At 37.8% G+C, this 18,069-nt stretch overlaps 1 protein-coding gene across 9 annotated transcripts in view; it reads left to right on the plus strand.

Moving 5' to 3' along the window:
• The window catches only part of MYO5A (myosin VA), a 263,746-nt gene that overhangs the window by 161,077 nt on the left and 84,600 nt on the right, over positions 1 to 18,069 (plus strand). For all 9 annotated transcript variants that reach the window (XM_037833939.1, XM_037833940.1, XM_037833944.1 and 6 more), the window contains 2 exons: positions 4,843 to 5,108; positions 6,689 to 6,770. In XM_037833939.1, the coding sequence (XP_037689867.1) occupies positions 4,843 to 5,108; positions 6,689 to 6,770 (348 nt within the window). The remainder of the gene's footprint in view (positions 1 to 4,842; positions 5,109 to 6,688; positions 6,771 to 18,069) is intronic.

Here is an 18,069-nt window from a genome sequence, read left to right on the forward strand (position 1 = left end):
TCCATATCCCCATCTTTGCCCAGATGACGTTTCCCAAATTTCAGTATTCTCTTATTAAGGGAAGTTATCACTAATGTTAAAGATATACCACTTTACTCTGAATCTTTTCTAAAATTTCAGTGTTCTCTTCCTCTTTGAGGTGTCTAGAAGTTATTATCTTGAAGGAAGAGTACTGGGAGCCTGTGGAACTTGTATAGAAGTTAGTTGAGTCCAGTTTCTTATCCTCATGGAATCTGTGATTTTTCTTTTTAACCATCACTTGTCAACCTGTGCCTTCACACTAAATATGAGTACTACAGTTTCGCCACTTGAGAAGGGTGGAGATTAAATGAGCTTTAAAGGTTACTGGCAAAGCAATATCTCTTTTTGATAGTTGTGCCGATCTCCAAGGTAGGAAGGAAGGGAGATGCACAGGAGATGACCACTTACCCATGTATATGCTCCTGTGTATAGTTTGCTGCTACTGCCATCACATGAGTGTTCAGAGTACAGCTCCATGGTCTTCACTATAATTAACAAATTCTTCCACACATACTGATAATGGCAAACTGAGAATTAAAATCCAATTCATATATGGAATCATCTGTCTAAACTGTAAAAAAAAACCTGACACTCCCAGATTGTCTTCATTGGGCATGTAAGGACACATATTAGCTTATAGGAAAATGATTTGCAGTATTGCTGATCATTACTATCAAAGATACACATATGTATTTTATGTATATGTATATTAGATACTTTTTAACTTTCTTAAAATGGAGAAAGTTTTCATATACTTTCTAATTCTTTTTCCATTTGCTTTCTCAAAAATTGTATAGAAAATATTCTTGAGATTTATGAGTTACTCTTCAGATACCCAAGTTGATATTAGCAAATTCATGCTAATTCATGTGACTTAAATTAGGGAAAATTAGACTTTAGTTTTAAAATATGTATTTCAGTATCTCTGCAAGAAAGTTTAGTATGTTTAAGAGTGTATTCTTTGAAATTAGACATTCCTAGGTTCAATCCCAACCTTATTCTTTACTTACTCTGTTTTTGAGTGAGTGACTTAATTCTCTGACCCTTAGTTTTCTCATTTGAAAAATGAAAGTAAGAGTTATTTTGTTTTGTTTTGTTTTGTTTTGTTTTCCCCAGTAATTGGAGGTAGTTGCCTTGATTGACCATCATGCTGGATAAATTATAAATTATTTAAACCTTTTTTTAAAAAAATAAATGCATAAGAACTATTCAAAGGCTAAAAATTGAGTGAAAACAGAAATTCACAGAGTTAAGCAAAACTCTGAAGCTAGGATTTACAGAACCCAGTGACCTTTAATTTTGTTTTTTTATAGCCAGGTGGGGTGCAGAAGGCAAGAACTCTTAACTAGATTCAATGCAGGATCCTGAACTGGATCCTCAATCATAAAAATTTGTCTTCTTTTGTTATAGAGGGCATGATTGTATCAATTGGCAAAAATTGGTTAAGATCTGCAGGTTGAATAATAGGGTTGTAACACTGCTAATTTTCTGATTTTGTTCATTATACTGGTTTTATGTAAGATCATGTACTCTTTTTTTTTGGAAATATATAATGAAATATTTAGGTCTTAAAGGGGCATCATGTTTGCGTCTAACTCTCAAGAGTTTCTGAAAAAATAATAATGTGTATGTATGTGTGTGTGAAAGAGTGAGAGGAGAGAATGATAAAAGCAAATGTGATAAAATGTTAATATTTGGGGAATCTGTGTGAAGGGAATTCTTTGTATTATTCTTGCAACTTTTCTGTTAGTTTAAAATTAGTTCCGAATAAAAAGTTAAAACAGTGAAAGTGAATCACCATCACCCTCCCTCTCAGCCCACAAAAAATAAGCTAGAACTAAAGTGCTGAACAAAGCACATAGATTGGGATGAGGTGTTTGGAGTTAGTGTTTTTTATTTAGCTACATTAAGTTAATTATGCAAATTAATGCTTCTAGTAGAAAAATTAAACAGACAGTAAAGTTTTCAGATCAGTAGAGAGGAATATGGATTGAGAAAATAATCCAAAATTAAGCAAGGAATGGAGGGGAAAAGAAACTTTTAAAAGGTGGGATAAATAGAAGCACAAAATAAGATAACAGAAATAAATAATTACAAATGGATTAAGTGCTTCAGTTAAAAGACAGATTGTTAGACTGGGATATACTTTTAAAAGAAGCATTCCTAAAACATAGAGGTATAGGAAGGTTGAAAAAAAAACACTCCATGCTAGCTAGGAAACAACTGGCAGACCAATTATTGGACAAAATAGAATTTGAGGCCAGAAGTAGTACTAGAGATAGTTACTATATAATGATAAAAATTTTATTCACCAGCATCATGTGAATAATGATTCTAAATTTGCATGTATCTAATGCAAATATAGAGAGCAGAAATCACAAGAATGAATAGACAAATTTACCATTTAAATGGGAGACTGTTGACTTCTTGAAGAAGTCCAAAAATTGGAAAAGTTATAGAAACTTTGAACCAAACAATTAACAACCTTGATCTAATGGACATGTAGAGAACAGTGTGCCTAACAGCTGCAGAATAAATGCAAGTTCTTTTAAAGCACACATGGAACACTTTAAAACATTGACTTCAGGCAAGTCCCAATATATTTCAAAAGACTTGTACCATATAGTCTATGTTCTCTGACTACAGTACAATTAAGTTTGATATCATAATCAAAATGTAACTAGAAAACATAGTATGTTGGAAATTAAAAATCATGGTTCCAAATATCACCTAGACCAAAGAAAAAATCAGATTAGGAATTGGGAAATATTAGAATTGTGCAATAATGAAAATCCTACATTTCAAAATGTGTGGGATTAAGCTAAAGTGGTATCTAGAAGGAAATTCATTAAAAGAAGAAAGGCTATAATTAATGAACAAAGCATCTAACTACAAAAGCTAGAAAAAGAACAAAATAAACCCCAGTGAATGTTGAAGGAAAGAAATAATAAGGACAAGAGTAGTAATTAATGAATTAGAAACCAGAGCTATAGTAGAGAATATTTTTTAAAAGTATAAAAATTTTATTGATATGAAAAAATGGACAAAATGCAGATGCCAGCAACTATAAATAACAATGAATAAAATAACATTTTAAAAAATGATGGGTGCTGCAAACATTGAAAAGATTTTCTAGTACATCTGAATGGTAGAAAAGAGAGAAAGAATTGGGCAGGGGCACACAGGAGACTTCAGTCATGATGGTGATGTTATTTTTCTTGGGTGGAACGCAGTGAAGTAGGTACATAGGTGTTTATTGTATTGCTATTCTTCATTTTTTACCAGGGCTCTATAATAACTTTTGTTTGTTTTCAGCAGTTGCTTTTAAATATTAAACTTCTAAAATCAAACTAGTACTTATGAAAAAATGAATTAACAATGCCTATCTTGTAATATAGTAAGAGTTAAATTTGAAAATAGTCTTTCCTCATGGATTCCCACCTATCTTGTTATTAGAAGACATTGGTTGCAAGGTTGAGATGGTTTCACATGGTTAAATGTATCTATTTAAATCAGTTATGTCTACATTGCAAAGAAGGTGACATTAACTCAGAATACGGTGACAACCTTCAAATAGAATGTTTGGAGAGTTTCGATCCACTTCTAAGGGAAGCTGAGCCATACTGTTATTATAGTGCTGATTTGTATCTGAAGTGATTACCTGTGGAAAGGGGTGAAGGGCAGGATGAAAGAAGGAGGGGACTGCTGTAGTGGGAAGGGTCAGGGACAGACGGTGTCAGGAGACCCAGTGTCTAATGGCAACTCTGCCATAAATTGGCCATGTGTTCTTTGACAAGTCATTTGTTCTCTTGGATCTTGTTTCTTCATTTGTCAATTAGAGACAACATTCACCCTGCTTATTCCTCAGGAGTATTATCGGATTCTGCTGATATATATGAGTGATGATGCTGAAAAATATAATGCCCTTAAATGGGTTAGTTAAGTAAAGTATTTGTTGAGCACCTACTCATGGAAGGCCTATGAAAAATACTCTACGGGGTACAGGGATGTATAAGTCATTAAAGAGGTCCTAATCGAAGAAGTCACACAAGTAACTATCATGTTGTCTGTTTAAAACCATTCAGTTGGCGTCCGATTGCTGTCAGGATAAAGATGAGCAGTTGTGTAGCCCCCGTCTCTGATTTCATCCTGTACGTTTCCTCCTTCACTTGGCCTCAATACTTCCTATTCCCACCATAGAACTTTGATACCAACTGTTCCCTTTGCTTGGAAAACTCTTTACTCCCCTCTCCTGGGTTGACACCTTCTCATCCTTCAGCTTTCAATTCAATTTTTTAAGGCATCTGCCTCCAGCCCCCTAAATAGATCACCCTCCTCTCACATAGAGTTATAGCATAGTGACCTTCTCCTTTGTAGAAATTTTACATTTTAATTATTTATCATTCAATTACTATCCATTTCTCCTAGTGACTGTAAGCTCTAGGAGGACAGGGACCATGTCTGTTTTTGCTTACTGGCACATGATATGGGCACTCAGTAAATATTTGTTGACTAGATGATCAATACTGATTGAATGACTGACTGAATGTGTCCTAAGAGAGACACAAACAAAATACTATGACGAGTCCAAAGGAAGAGGTTATTTTTGAAATGAACCCTAGAAGAGATTGCAAAATGCTCTTTGGATGCTGGTTTTATTGATGGTTGTGATTATTATCACTAATGCACTTCAGGCAATCTTGGTGTTTGTTATAACAAAGAAATTGCTGGGTTTTATTTACTATCTTTTTATTAGCCTTTTCCAGAAAATTCTTATTTGATTGATCTGGTTATTGAAAATAACCCATTCTCTTTTGGCAGCCCAAGCATGAACCTCTCAGCATCTTCTGTGACCTGATGGGTGTGGACTATGAGGAAATGTGTCACTGGCTCTGTCATCGGAAGCTGGCTACTGCCACGGAGACATACATAAAGCCCATTTCCAAGTTGCAGGCCACGAATGCCCGCGATGCTTTGGCCAAACACATCTATGCTAAGCTCTTTAACTGGATTGTAGATCATGTCAATCAGGCTCTCCATTCTGCTGTCAAACAGCACTCTTTTATTGGTGTGTTGGACATTTACGGGTAAGTATATTTCAGTAATATTTAGTGGTCTATCAGAGAGCATTTTTTTCTAGAGATTACTTGGTAATTCTGAATAGATATTTGATTCTATCTCCTATCAGTGATAAGAAAGGAAACCCTACCTAAGACAATTCAAGAGTACCCTGATGATGCTGATATAATTGAATTTTTGTTTAAAATTTAGCACTTTATCACGGGACTTGCCCTTGGGAAGCCTGTTACCGTAAAGGAGCGGGTAGGCCTGCCTATAATTGTGCCTAAGAATCTCCTCCTAAATGCCTCTGTTGCTCAGATGTGGCCCTCTCTCTCTAGCTAAGCCAACTGGGCAGGTGAAATCACTGCCCTCCCCACTACGTGGGATCAGACACCCAGGGGAGTAAATCTCCCTGGCAACATGGAATATGACTCCCAGGGAGGAATCTAGACCCGGCATCATGGGATGGAGAACATCTTCTTGACCAAAAGGGGGATGTGAAAGGAAATGAAATAAGCTTCAGTGGCAGAGAGATTCCAAAGGGGGCCGAGTGGTCACTCTAGTGGGCACTCTTACGTACAATATAGACAACCCTTTTTAGGTTCTAATGAATTGGAATAGCTAGTAGTAAATACCTGAAACTATCAAACTACAATCCAGAACCCTTGAATCTTGAAGATGATTGTATAAAAATATAGCTTATGAGGGGTGACTATGGGATTGGGAAAGCCATGTGGACCACACTCCTCTTTGTCCAGTGCATGGATGGATGAGTAGAAAAATGGGGGCAAAAAAAAAAAAAAAAAAAAAGGCACCCAGTGTTCTTTTTTACTTTAATTGTTGTTTTTCACTTTAATTTTTATTCTTATTATTTTTGTGTGTGTGGTAATGAAAATGTTCAAAAATTAATTTTGGTGATGGACACACAACTTTAAAATGGTACTGTGAACAATTGAATGTACGCTTTGTATGACTGCATGGTATGTGAATATATCTCAATAAAATTGAATTTAAAAAAAGAAGACAGGAAAGTGAATAAAACATTTCTAAACAAACAAACAAAAAAATTTAACTAGAACCCAGTGCTAATTTACTAAGCTAGTGAGCAGAATTGATTGATTTTCCGACACTTGTGTGGTAAATTATCCCTGAATTTCTAGAAATCTAATTTCATTTGCTGGTTTGCCTTTTCTGGGTACCCTTCTTCAACTGGTAAAATCTTTCCTGTACACTTGGGTTTATTTGATGCCAAATTTTTCACTCTGGTAGAATTTTTCGAAAGAACCTATGTGGTCTCTGTTCTTACTTCCATGCTGTATATGTAGAAACTGTGAGTCTGTAAACTGGCAAGGGCAATGCCTTATTTATTTGTTAAACACTTCTGCATGCTGGAGCCTTTAAAAACATCTCTTTGCTGCTTGGCTGATGCTTACCTGCTGGGTACATATTCCATGTTACTTATAAACCTGTATCTTCACTGGTATGGAAAGTTTCACAGTGTTGGGGAATTTCTCATTTCTTTCCTTCTAATGTGCACATTTTGAATGTTTTTAAAAAGCTCTTTGTTCCTTTTTCTCGCCTTACCACATTATTTTTGGTTTTACAGATTTGAAACATTTGAGATAAATAGTTTTGAACAGTTTTGCATAAATTATGCAAATGAAAAACTACAGCAACAATTCAATATGGTAAGAATTTTCTTTCCTTGAATAATATTCTACAGTAAATTATTCTTTTAAATTCCTAGTCTGTGTTTAAAGCCTGGTTCCTGAAATAAAGACTTGAATTTTAACTATTATAATTTGCTAGACAAGTTAAACTCTGCAAAATTAATGATTAATAAATCATGTAATATTAAAAAGATGTTTTATGGTCCAAATTGGAGTTAAGGTCACCCTTGGATTGTTGTCTGAGAATAATGAAAATTTGATCCAGATAAATTGAGTGAGAGAAGCAGGAAGTCTGTTAGGTAGATGCATAGGAGGTATGAAGCTTTGAGCCCAGGAATATCCTTTTCGTTTGTTGTTCCTGAGGCTAGTATATGCACACTTATGAATATATTAACCTTTATTTGCTGTATTAGAAGATGTCAGAACTGAAAATCAGAACTTTACATATTCTCTTTCAACTATCCAAGGTGTTCACTTCGTCAATGACAAGGGGAATATTTGGGAAGTGGCTCTGGTTTAATTGTCTTGTGGAATAATCTTAGAGGATTATTATGGTCTTGGGGATTTGGAGGAGCTTAAAATGAAGGGCAACGAAGTGTGAACTAGAGGTGAACTGCCTGTGTTGGAATCCTTCTCCGCATTAACTAGCCAGGGGACCTTGGGCAAATTAATTGATAGCCCTGGGCCTTAGTTTCCTTATCTGTAAGATAGGAATAATTATGGTACCTACTGCATATAGTTGTATAGATTAAATTAGTTAGGATATGTAAAGGCACAGTTCTAAGCCCTATGTTTAGGGGTGATTATCAAGTATTGATGAAAGAGGACATTATAAATGCCTATAAGATTTAGAAAATAGAAGAGGAGAGAGCTGAAGAGCAGGAAGGGAGCCTTTAGTATCCTCATTTTATAAAGGAAGGAATCTGATGGTGTGGTCTATAGTTGATAAAACAAAAAATAGAGGTCTAAAAGTATTGTTTTAAGCTACAGAAGTAGTAAAAATAGTATTATTAGAAGGATAGGGAAGGAGAAATGGAGAGGTGGCGTGTGAGAGTTTAGCACCATCTATCTTAGCAGGAAATCAATAGATAATGTTTCAAATTGATTAAAAAAGTAGCTGATAGGCATTTTCCTTATGAATGTGTAGGTAAATATCAGAAGAAATAGCTAAGAGACTTAAAAACATTGCCTCTAGGGAGCAGGACGTGGGTTGGGGATGGCAGGAACAAGGGATTGTTACCTGACATTATAAAACCTTTTAAACTGCTTGATTTTTTTAAAAAAATATTGCCTATACTTTGATAAAAATTTTCAAAAATTGGAATCTTCTCTGTATAGCAAATTAAGCTACTTACACAGTGAAATGTGCAGATGTAGTCTTAAAACCTTAGGCTTATTACTATTCTGTAATAATATAATTGGTGCATTTTTCATCTCTGCACGAGGAATATTAATAAATGTCTAATAGAGACTAAATTGGGCATTATCATTTCTCAAGATGTTTCTTAGTTTCTTAATTCTTTAATCAATGCCATAATGTTCAGCTCTCTCCAAATATATTTTGGCACAAGGGAAGATAAGGAAATGTAAACAACCAAGATCAGTGTATTAGGGACTGGCTGTTTTGTCTCTTCAGGGGCCTCATGTCTCTGCGTGTGTATTTTGTCTCGTTTCTCTTTTTCTTTCCCTTTTTTTGTCTCTATCCATCTGTTTCTCCCTCTCCCTCACTCATACACACACACACACACACACACACACACACACACACACACACACACACACACACACACACACACACACACACACACCCCATACTGTATCATAGCTTTTCTATGCGCACCTATTACACTTCCTCTCACTATCAGATGGCATAGTCTCTCTTTCTATTCTGTATATATTTTCACTACCTCAAGGTTTCTGCTTCCTCAAAGTTTCTGTTTCTTTACTTCAAACTTCCTGTGAATTGGAATGCTCTTCCATCCTCTTGACTTGCTTAGCTCCCATTCATCTTGGCTTCTTTCAGCTTCAGCTCAAAATACTAATTGCCTGATTCTTTCCTTGTTTCCCAGTTCAGATACCTGAAAAAGAATCTTTTTAACCCGGTTTTTTTTAATCATCAGAGGTCTCTGGCAATAGAGTGCCCTCAGGTACCCACATTTGATTCAGTCAGCTATGACTGGGAACATGGGGTCTCAGAGTAAAGAACATGGCTGCATAGGACAGTTCCTTCACCTAGGACTGTGGGCATGATAAACACTGTGGTTGGCATGCTTAGTGCTTAGAGACCCTACTGTACTGACCAAGATCTTTTGCCATATTGAACCTCATGCCTACATTCACTCTTCAACAGTTAAGCTTCCAACATTTTTGAAGTGCCATCGTCTTTGCGAAACTAAACAGAGATGCGACTGAGAAACAAGCTCTATTAAAGTCTGGAGCAGCGCTTTTGTTGTCAGTTGTGGAGACTGTTTATGAATTAATGAAATGAAAAGGACAGAGTGCATTGTTTTGGAAAATATTGGTACCATCAGTCAGAACATACTGCTGTCACATGGTGCCCTATTTGCCTTCTCATTAATCAGAAGAACAGAAGAAATTTGCTTTCTGATTAGCATGACATAAATATTCATATGGATGACCGTTTTTTTGTTTGAAGATTATTGCAGCTGATTAAACTGTAAGCACTGCAAATGAGCCAAGAGAGGCATTATAATAAGTATAGAATAAATGGGAGAGTTCCAGGTACTTGAGGAGAGGTATGTTTCAGAAGTCTTTTAGACCTTGGTGGCACATAAGTTCCATGGTGTTTTGGGTCCTAGAAAATATAAGTTGTCTAGTCATAGCCACAAAAGGCTAGCTTTCCCAGAAAAATAGCAACATGAATGAGAGAAACAAAGGAGACAAATGGGAAAAGTGAAGGAAAACAGAAACCCCTGAAGAAATAATAGTTATTAACATCTGTAGAGACTAGAAGTTGTAGTGTCAGCAGCTTTGACTGAGGCAGCCTGAAGCAGGACCTGCAGCAGGGGTTGGAATACCCTCTCTCTCCTCTTGATTTGCTTAGCTCCCATTCATTTTTTTTTTTCTTTAATCATCATTTTATTGAGATATATTCACATACCACGCAGTCATACAAAACAAATTGTACTTTCGATTGTTTACAGTACCATTACATAGTTGTACATTCATCACCTAAATCAATCCCTGACACCTTCATTAGCACACACACAAAAATAACAAGAATAATAATTAGAGTGAAAAAGAGCAATTGAAGTAAAAAAGAACACTGGGTACCTTTGTCTGTTTGTTTCCTTTCCCTACTTTTCTACACATCCATCCATAAACTAGACAAAGTGGAGTGTGGTCCTTATGGCTTTCCCAATCCCATTGTCACTCCTCATAAGCTACATTTTTATACAACTGTCTTCGAGATTCATGGATTCTGGGTTGTAGTTTGATAGTTTCAGGTATCCACCACCAACTACCCCAATTCTTTAGAACCTAAAAAGGGTTGTCTAAAGTGTGCGTAAGAGTGCCCACCAGAGTGATCTCTCGGCTCGTTTTGGAATCTCTCTGCCACTGAAGCTTATATCATTTCCTTTCACATCCCCCTTTTGGTCAAGAAGATGTTCTCCGTCCCACGATGCCGGGTCTACATTCCTCCCCAGGAGTCATATTCCACGTTGCCAGGGAGATTCACTCCCCTGGGTGTCTGATCCCACGTAGGGGGGAGGGCAGTGATTTCACCTTTCAAGTTGGCTTAGCCAGAGAGAGAGGGCCACATCTGAGCAACAAAGAGGCATTCAGGAGGAGACTCGTAGGCACAAATATAGGGAGGCCTAGCCTCTCCTTTGCAGCAACCGTCTTCCCAAGGGTAAAACTTATGGTAGAGGGCTCAACCCATCAAACCACCAGTCCCCTATGTCTGTGGTCATGTTAGCAACCATGGAGGTGGGGTAGGCGAATACCCCTGCATTCTCCACAGGCTCCTCAAGGGGGAACTACATCTTTTTTTTTTTTTCCTTGTTTTTCTTTTTTTTTTTTAACTTTCCCTTCTTTTTTAAATCAACTGTATGAAAAAAAAAGTTAAAAAGAAAACAAACATACAATAAAAGAACATTTCAAAGAGACCATATCAAGGGGGTAAGAAAAAGACAACTAACCTAAGATAACTGCTTAACTTCCAACATGTTCCTACTTTACCCCAAGAAAGTTACATAATATAGCAACATTTCTGTGAACTTGTTCCTACTATATCCATCAGAAATTAACAGACCATAGTCATTTCTGGTCATCCCCAGAACGTTAAATAGCTTATCTGTTCTTCTTGGATTATTGTTCCCCCTTCCTTAATTGCTCTCTACTGCTAGTTCCCCTACATTCTACATTATAAACCATTTGTTTTACATTTTTCAAAGTTCACATTAGTGGTAGCATATAATATTTCTCTTTTTGTGCCTGGCTTATTTCGCTCAGCATTATGTCTTCAAGGTTCATCCATGTTGTCATATGTTTCACCAGATCGTTCCTTCTTACTGCCGCGTAGTATTCCATCGTGTGTATATACCACATTTTATTTATCCACTCATCTGTTGAAGGAGGTTTGGGTTGTTTCCATCTCTTGGCAATTGTGAATAATGCTGCTATGAACATTGGCGTGCAGATATCTGTTCGTGTCACTGCTTTCCGATCTTCCGGGTATATCCCGAGAAGTGCAATCGCTGGATCGAATGGTAGCTCTATATCTAGTTTTCTAAGGAACTGCCAGACTGACTTCCAGAGTGGCTGAACCATTATACAGTCCCACCAACAATGAATAAGAGTTCCAATTTCTCCACATCCCCTCCAGCATTTGTAGTTTCCTGTTTGTTTAATGGCAGCCATTCTAACCGGTGTTAGATGGTATCTCATTGTGGTCTTAATTTGCATCTCTCTAATAGCTAGTGAAGCTGAACATTTTTTCATGTGTTTCTTGGCCATTTGTATTTCCTCTTCAGAGAACTGTCTTTTCATATCTTTTGCCCATTTTATAATTGGGCTGTCTGTACTATTGTCATTGAGTTGTAGGATTTCTTTGTATATGCAAGATATCAGTCTTTTGTCAGATACATGGTTTCCAAAAATTTTTTCCCATTGAGTTGGCTGCCTCTTTCCCTTTTTGAGAAATTCCTTTGAGGTGCAGAAACTTCTAAGCTTGAGGAGTTCCCATTTATGTGTTTTCTCTTTTGTTGCTTGTGCTTTGGGTGTAAAGTCTAGGAAGTGGCCGCCTAATACAAGGTCTTGAAGATGTTTTCCTACATTATCTTCTAGGAGTTTTATGGTACTTTCTTTTATATTGAGATCTTTGGTCCATTTTGAGTTAATTTTTGTGTGGGGGGTGAGGTAGGGGTCCTCTTTCATTCTTTTGGATATGGATATCCAACTCTCCCAGCCCCATTTGTTGAAAAGACCATTATGGCTCAGTTCAGTGACTTTGGGGGCCTTATCAAAGATCAGTCGGCCATAGATCTGAGGGTCTATCTCTGAATTCTCAATTCGATTCCACTGATCTATATGTCTATCTTTGTGCCAGTACCATGCTGTTTTGGCAACTGTGGCTTTATAATAAGCTTCAAAGTCAGGGAGTGTAAGTCCTCCCACTTCGTTTTTCTTTTTTAGAGTGTCTTTAGCAATTCAAGGCATCTTCCCTTTCCAAATAAATTTGATAACTAGCTTTTCCAAGTCTGCAAAGTAGGTTGTTGGAATTTTGATTGGGATTGCATTGAATCTGTAGATGAGTTTGGGTAGAATTGACATCTTAATGACATTTAGTCTTCCTATCCATGAACATGGAATATTTTTCCATCTTTTAAGGTCCCCTTCTATTTCTTTTAGTAGAGTTATGTAGTTTTCTTTGTATAGGTCTTTTACATCTTTGGTTAAGTTTATTCCTAGGTACTTGATTTTTTTAGTTGCTATTGAAAATGGTATCTTTTTCTTGAGTGTCTCTTCAGTTTGTTCATTTCTAGCATATAGAAACATTACTGACTTATGTGCATTAATCTTGTATCCCGCTACTTTGCTAAATTTATTAGCTCTAGTAGGTGTATCGTTGATTTCTCAGGGTTTTCTAGATATAAGATCATATCATCTGCAAACAATGACAGTTTTACTTCTTCTTTTCCAATTTGGATGCCTTTTATTTCTTTGTCTTGCCGGATTGCCCTGGCTAGCACTTCCAGCACAATGTTGAATAACAGTGGTGACAGCGGGCATCCTTGTCTTGTTCCTGATCTTAGAGGGAAGGCTTTCAGTCTCTCACCATTGAGTACTATGCTGGCTGTGGGTTTTTCATATATGCTCTTTATCATGTTGAGGAAGTTTCCTTCAATTCCTACCTTTTGAAGTGTTTTTATCAAAAAGGGATGTTGGATTTTGTCAAATGCTTTTTCAGCATCTATTGAGATGATCAATTGATTTTTCCCTTTCAAGTTTTTAATGTGTTGTAATACATTGATTGATTTTCTTATGTTGACCCATCCTTGCATGCCTGGAATAAACCCCACTTGGTCATGGTGTATGATTTTTTTAATGTGTCTTTGGATTCGATTTGCAAGTATTTTGTTGAGGATTTTTGCATCTATATTCATTAGGGAGATTGGCCGGTAGTTTTTCTTTTTTGTAGCATCTTTGCCTGGTTTTGGTATTAGATTGATGTTAGCTTCATAAAATGAGTTAGGTAGTGTTCCATTTTTTTCAATGTTTTGAAAGAGTTTGAGTAAGATTGGTGTCAGTTCTTTCTGGAAAGTTTGGTAGAATTCCCCTGTGAAGCCATCTGGCCCTGGGCATTTATTTGTGGGAAGATTTTTGATGACTGATTGGATGTCTTTGCTTGTGATGGGTTGGTTGAGGTCTTCTATTTCTTCTCTGGTCAGTCTAGGTTGTTCATATGTTTCCAGGAAATTGTCCATTTCTTCTACATTATCCAGTTTGTTGCCATACAGTTGTTCATAATATCCTCTTATAATTTTTTTAATTTCTTCAGGATCTGCAGTTATGTCACCTTTTTCATTCATTATTTTGTTGATATGGGTCTTCTCTCTTTTTGATTTTGTCAGTCTAGCTAGGGGCTTGTCAATCTTGTTGATCTTCTCAAAGAACCAACTTTTGGTGATATTTATCCTCTCTCTTGTTTTTTTGTTCTCTATGTCATTTATTTCTGCTTTAATCCTTGTTATTTCTTTTCTTCTACTTGGTTTAGGAATGGTTTGCTGTTCATTTTCTAGCTTCTTCAGTTGATCCATTAGTTCTTTGATTTTGGCTCTTTCTTCCTTTTTAATATATGCGTTTAGTGCTATAAATTTCCCCGTTAGCACTGCTTTTGCTGCATCCCATAGGTTTTGGTATGTTGTGTTCTCATTTTCATTCGTCTCTATATATTTAGCAATTTCTCTTGCTATTTCTTCTTTAACCCACTGATTGTTTAGGAGTGTGTTGTTTAACCTCCAGGTATTTGTGAATTTTCTAAGTCTCTGATGGTTATTGACTTCTAATTGTATTCCATTGTGGTCAGAGAATGTGCTTTGAATAATTTCAATCTTTTTAAATTTATTGAGGCTTGTTTTATGTCCCAGCATATGATCTATTCTGGAGAAAGTTCCATGAGCACTAGAAAAGTATTTGTATCCTGGTGATTTGGGATGTAATGTCCTGTATATGTCTGTTAAATCTAATTCATTTACCAGATTGTTTAGGTTTTCAATTTCCTTATTGGTCTTCTGTCTGGTTGATCTATCTATAGGAGAGAGTGATGTGTTGAAGTCTCCCACAATTATTGTGGAAACATCAATTGCTTCCTTTAGTTTTTCCAGTGTTTCTCTCATGTATTTTGTGGCACCTTGATTGGGTGCATAGACATTTACGATTGTTATTTCTTCTTGCTGAATTGCCCCTTTTATTAGTACGTAGTGGCCTTCTTTGTCTCTCAAAACATCCCTGCATTTGAAGTCTATTTTATCTGAGATTAATATTGCTACACCTGCTTTCTTTTGGCTGTAGCTTGCATGAAATATTTTTTTCCATCCTTTCACTTTCAGTTTCTTTGTGTCCCTGTGTCTAAGATGAGTCTCTTGTATGCAACATATTGATGGTTCATTTTTTTGGATCCATTCTGCGAATCTATATCTTTTAATTGGGGAGTTTAATCCATTTACATTCAACGTTAAAACCGTGAAGGCATTTCTTGAATCGGCCATCTTATCCTTTGGTTTATGTTTGCCATATTTTTCCCTCTCTCTATTAATATCCTTTATTGTACCCATACCGAATCTCTTTAGTACTGAACCTTTCCCCAAGTCACTCTGTCCTGTTTTTGTTTCTCTGTCTGTAGGGCTCCCTTTAGTATCTCCAGTAGGGCAGGTCTCTTGTTAGCAAATTCTCTCAGCATTTCTTTGTCTGTGAAAAATTTAAGCTCTCCCTCAAATTTGAAGGAGAGCTTTGCTGGATAAAGTGTTCTTGGCTGGAAATTTTTCTCACTCAGAATTTTAAATATATCGTGCTACTGCCTTCTTGCCTCCATGGTGGCTGCTGAGTAGTCAGTACTTAGTCTTATGCTGTTTCCTTTGTATGTGGTGAATTGCTTTTCTCTTGCTGCTTTCAGAACTTGCTCCTTCTCTTCTGTGTTTGACAGTGTGATCAGTATATGTCTCGGAGTGGGTTTATTTGGATTTATTCTATTTGGAGTTCGCTGAGCATTTATGATTTGTGTATTTATGTTGTTTAGAAGATTTGGGAAGTTTTCCCCAACAATTTCTTTGAATACTCTTCCTAGACCTTTACCCTTTTCTTCCCCTTCTGGGACACCAATGAGTCTTATATTTGGACGTTTCATATTATCTATCATATCCCTGAGGTCCATTTTGATTTTTTCAATTTTTTTCCCGATTCTTTCTTTTATGCTTTCATTTTCCATTCTGTCATCTTCCAGGTCACTGATTCGTTGTTCAACTTCCTCTAGTCTTGTACTATGAGTGTCCAGAATCTTTTTAATTTGGTCAACAGTTTCTTTAATTTCCATAAGATCATCCATTTTTTTATTTAGTCTTGCAATGTCTTCTTTATGCTCTTCTAGAGTCTTCTTGATTTCCTTCATATCCCGTACTATGGTCTCATTGTTCATCTTTAGTTCTTTGAGTAGCTGCTCTAGGTGCTGTGTCTCTTCTGGTCTTTTGATTTGGGTGCTTGGGCTTGGGTTATCCATATCGTCTGGTTTTTTCATATGCTTTATAATTTTCTGTTGTTTTTGGCCTCGTGGCATTTGCTGAACTTGATAGGGTTCTTTTAGGATTTGTAGACCAATTGAAGTCCTTATCTCTAATTTATCAGATCTACAGCTTCGTGGAGTACACTTTCTCTAACTAACCAGCAGGTGGCGTCCACGAGCCACCTGTTCTCCACAAGCCAGTTCTCCCCTGCTTAGCCTTTTTGGTGAGTGGGGGAGTGAGTCTTGTGGGGCTCAATTGGTGTACCAAGCTTGCGTGTGTAGTTGGTGTTGCCTGCCCTGTATGTGGGGCGTGTTTCTGCGCAGTCGTGGAGGGGGGGTGGCCCTAACAATCAAATCTCCCTGGTGATCCTAGAGTTTTAAAGCTGCTGCAATAGTCTAATCCTTCAGTTCAGTCCTGCCACAGTTTGTCTCTGCCACTGACCCACAAGTCCTTGGTATTGGCGTATGGCTCCTGAGACTTGCAAGTGGGCCCCTCTTCCAGGCTGTGCACCCCGGGTCCTCTGTTGAGGGATGACTGTGCTATGTCACAGGTGAGTGCCGTCCCCCCAGGGCAGTTCTGGGCTGCTGGGCTGTGTAGGGAGGCTCCCAGTCTGCTCAAATGATGGCTGAATGGGGCTTTGGTAATTCACACTGCTCCACCTTCCCAGCTCTGGGACAATCAGCTGAGGTTGCAGGGAAGGCTAATGTCCACGCCCAGTTTTGTGGTGTGTGCCTGTTATTTGAAGCACTTCCGTCACACTGGGTTGTCTTGGGCAGCTCTGGGCTATGGGGCTGGCGATGGGCAGGAGTGTTTCCTGTCCACCAGGATGGTGGCTGTGAGCGGACAACCCCCTTTTCTTGGGAAGTTGTGGTGTTTAGTGAATTTTCTCAGCCACTGGATTATTGCCTTTTGTCTCAGAGCTCTCTTAGTTCTGCTCTTGACTTGACGTGCCCAAATTGCAATTCTTTGAAGCTTTCTGTATTGGGCTTCTTAGAAAAGGAAAAAAGGATTAAAAAAAAAAAATAAGGGCCCTCCTCAGAGATCTAATGGGTTATTGAAATGCTAATAGACAAAGCAACCATGGCCATTAAGGAAAGGTCCACAGGGCAGAGAGATCAGCTTTTCTTCGGGATTTGCATATGCGCCTCAAGGCCTGAGCTCCGCCCTTCCCCTTTCTGTGTTCACCAGAACTCCAAAAATCCTCTGCTTTTATTTTGGAGTTTTTCGTGTTATTTTTTTTTTTCTGTGCCTGTCTCCTCTCTGCTGGGCTGGTAGCTCTCAGATTCTCTGGTGTCTGGTCTCAGTCTATCTATGGTTGGAGTCTGGATCAGTAGAATGAGTTTCCGAGAAGGGCTACCACTGCAGTTCTCCCTTCTCCTTCCCGGAGCTGGCAGCCCCTCCTCCCACGGGACTGAGCCTGGCAGGGAGGGTCGCGGGTCCCCTGGCCGCAAAAACTTACAGATTTCGCTGATCTCAGCAGTTCGACATTTTCATGAGTGTTGTATGAAGTATGCCCAAAGACAGATTGCTCTGTGGTGTCCAGTCCACGCAGTTCCTGGCTTTTTACCTACTTTCCTGGAGGAGTAACTAAAACTTACAGCTCACCAGTCTGCCATCTTGCCCCGCCTCCCATTCATTTTTAAAGCTCAGATCACATGGCCGTTCCTCAGGGAAGCCTTCCCTGATTACCCTGTATCCAAACTAGATCAGGACTCTTGCTCTTGTGACTCCCATAGTTCTCCTTATTTTCCTTTGTGACATTATTTCAGTTTGGATTATATTTCTTGTGATTATTTTATTTCTGTTTATTCCACCAGTCTCTAAATGCCACAAGGGCAGAGTCTATGTCTCTGCTGTTGACCATGTGAGTGACTAGCACATGTAGATAGCCAATACACATTTTGCCTTAAAGTAGTAGAAATAGCAGTGGACTGGTAGTGATTGCAGCTGCTTGTAGAATTGGATATGGAATCCAGGAAAGTGAACTGAAAGTGAACTCCCTGACGGTAGAGAAGAATCAAGGCAGACACAAAAGATGGAACATTATCTAATTCTGAGGCACCTGAACTTCAGCA

The sequence above is a fragment of the Choloepus didactylus genome, chromosome 4, assembly GCF_015220235.1.
Source record: "Choloepus didactylus isolate mChoDid1 chromosome 4, mChoDid1.pri, whole genome shotgun sequence".
Classification (NCBI taxonomy): domain Eukaryota; kingdom Metazoa; phylum Chordata; class Mammalia; order Pilosa; family Megalonychidae; genus Choloepus; species Choloepus didactylus.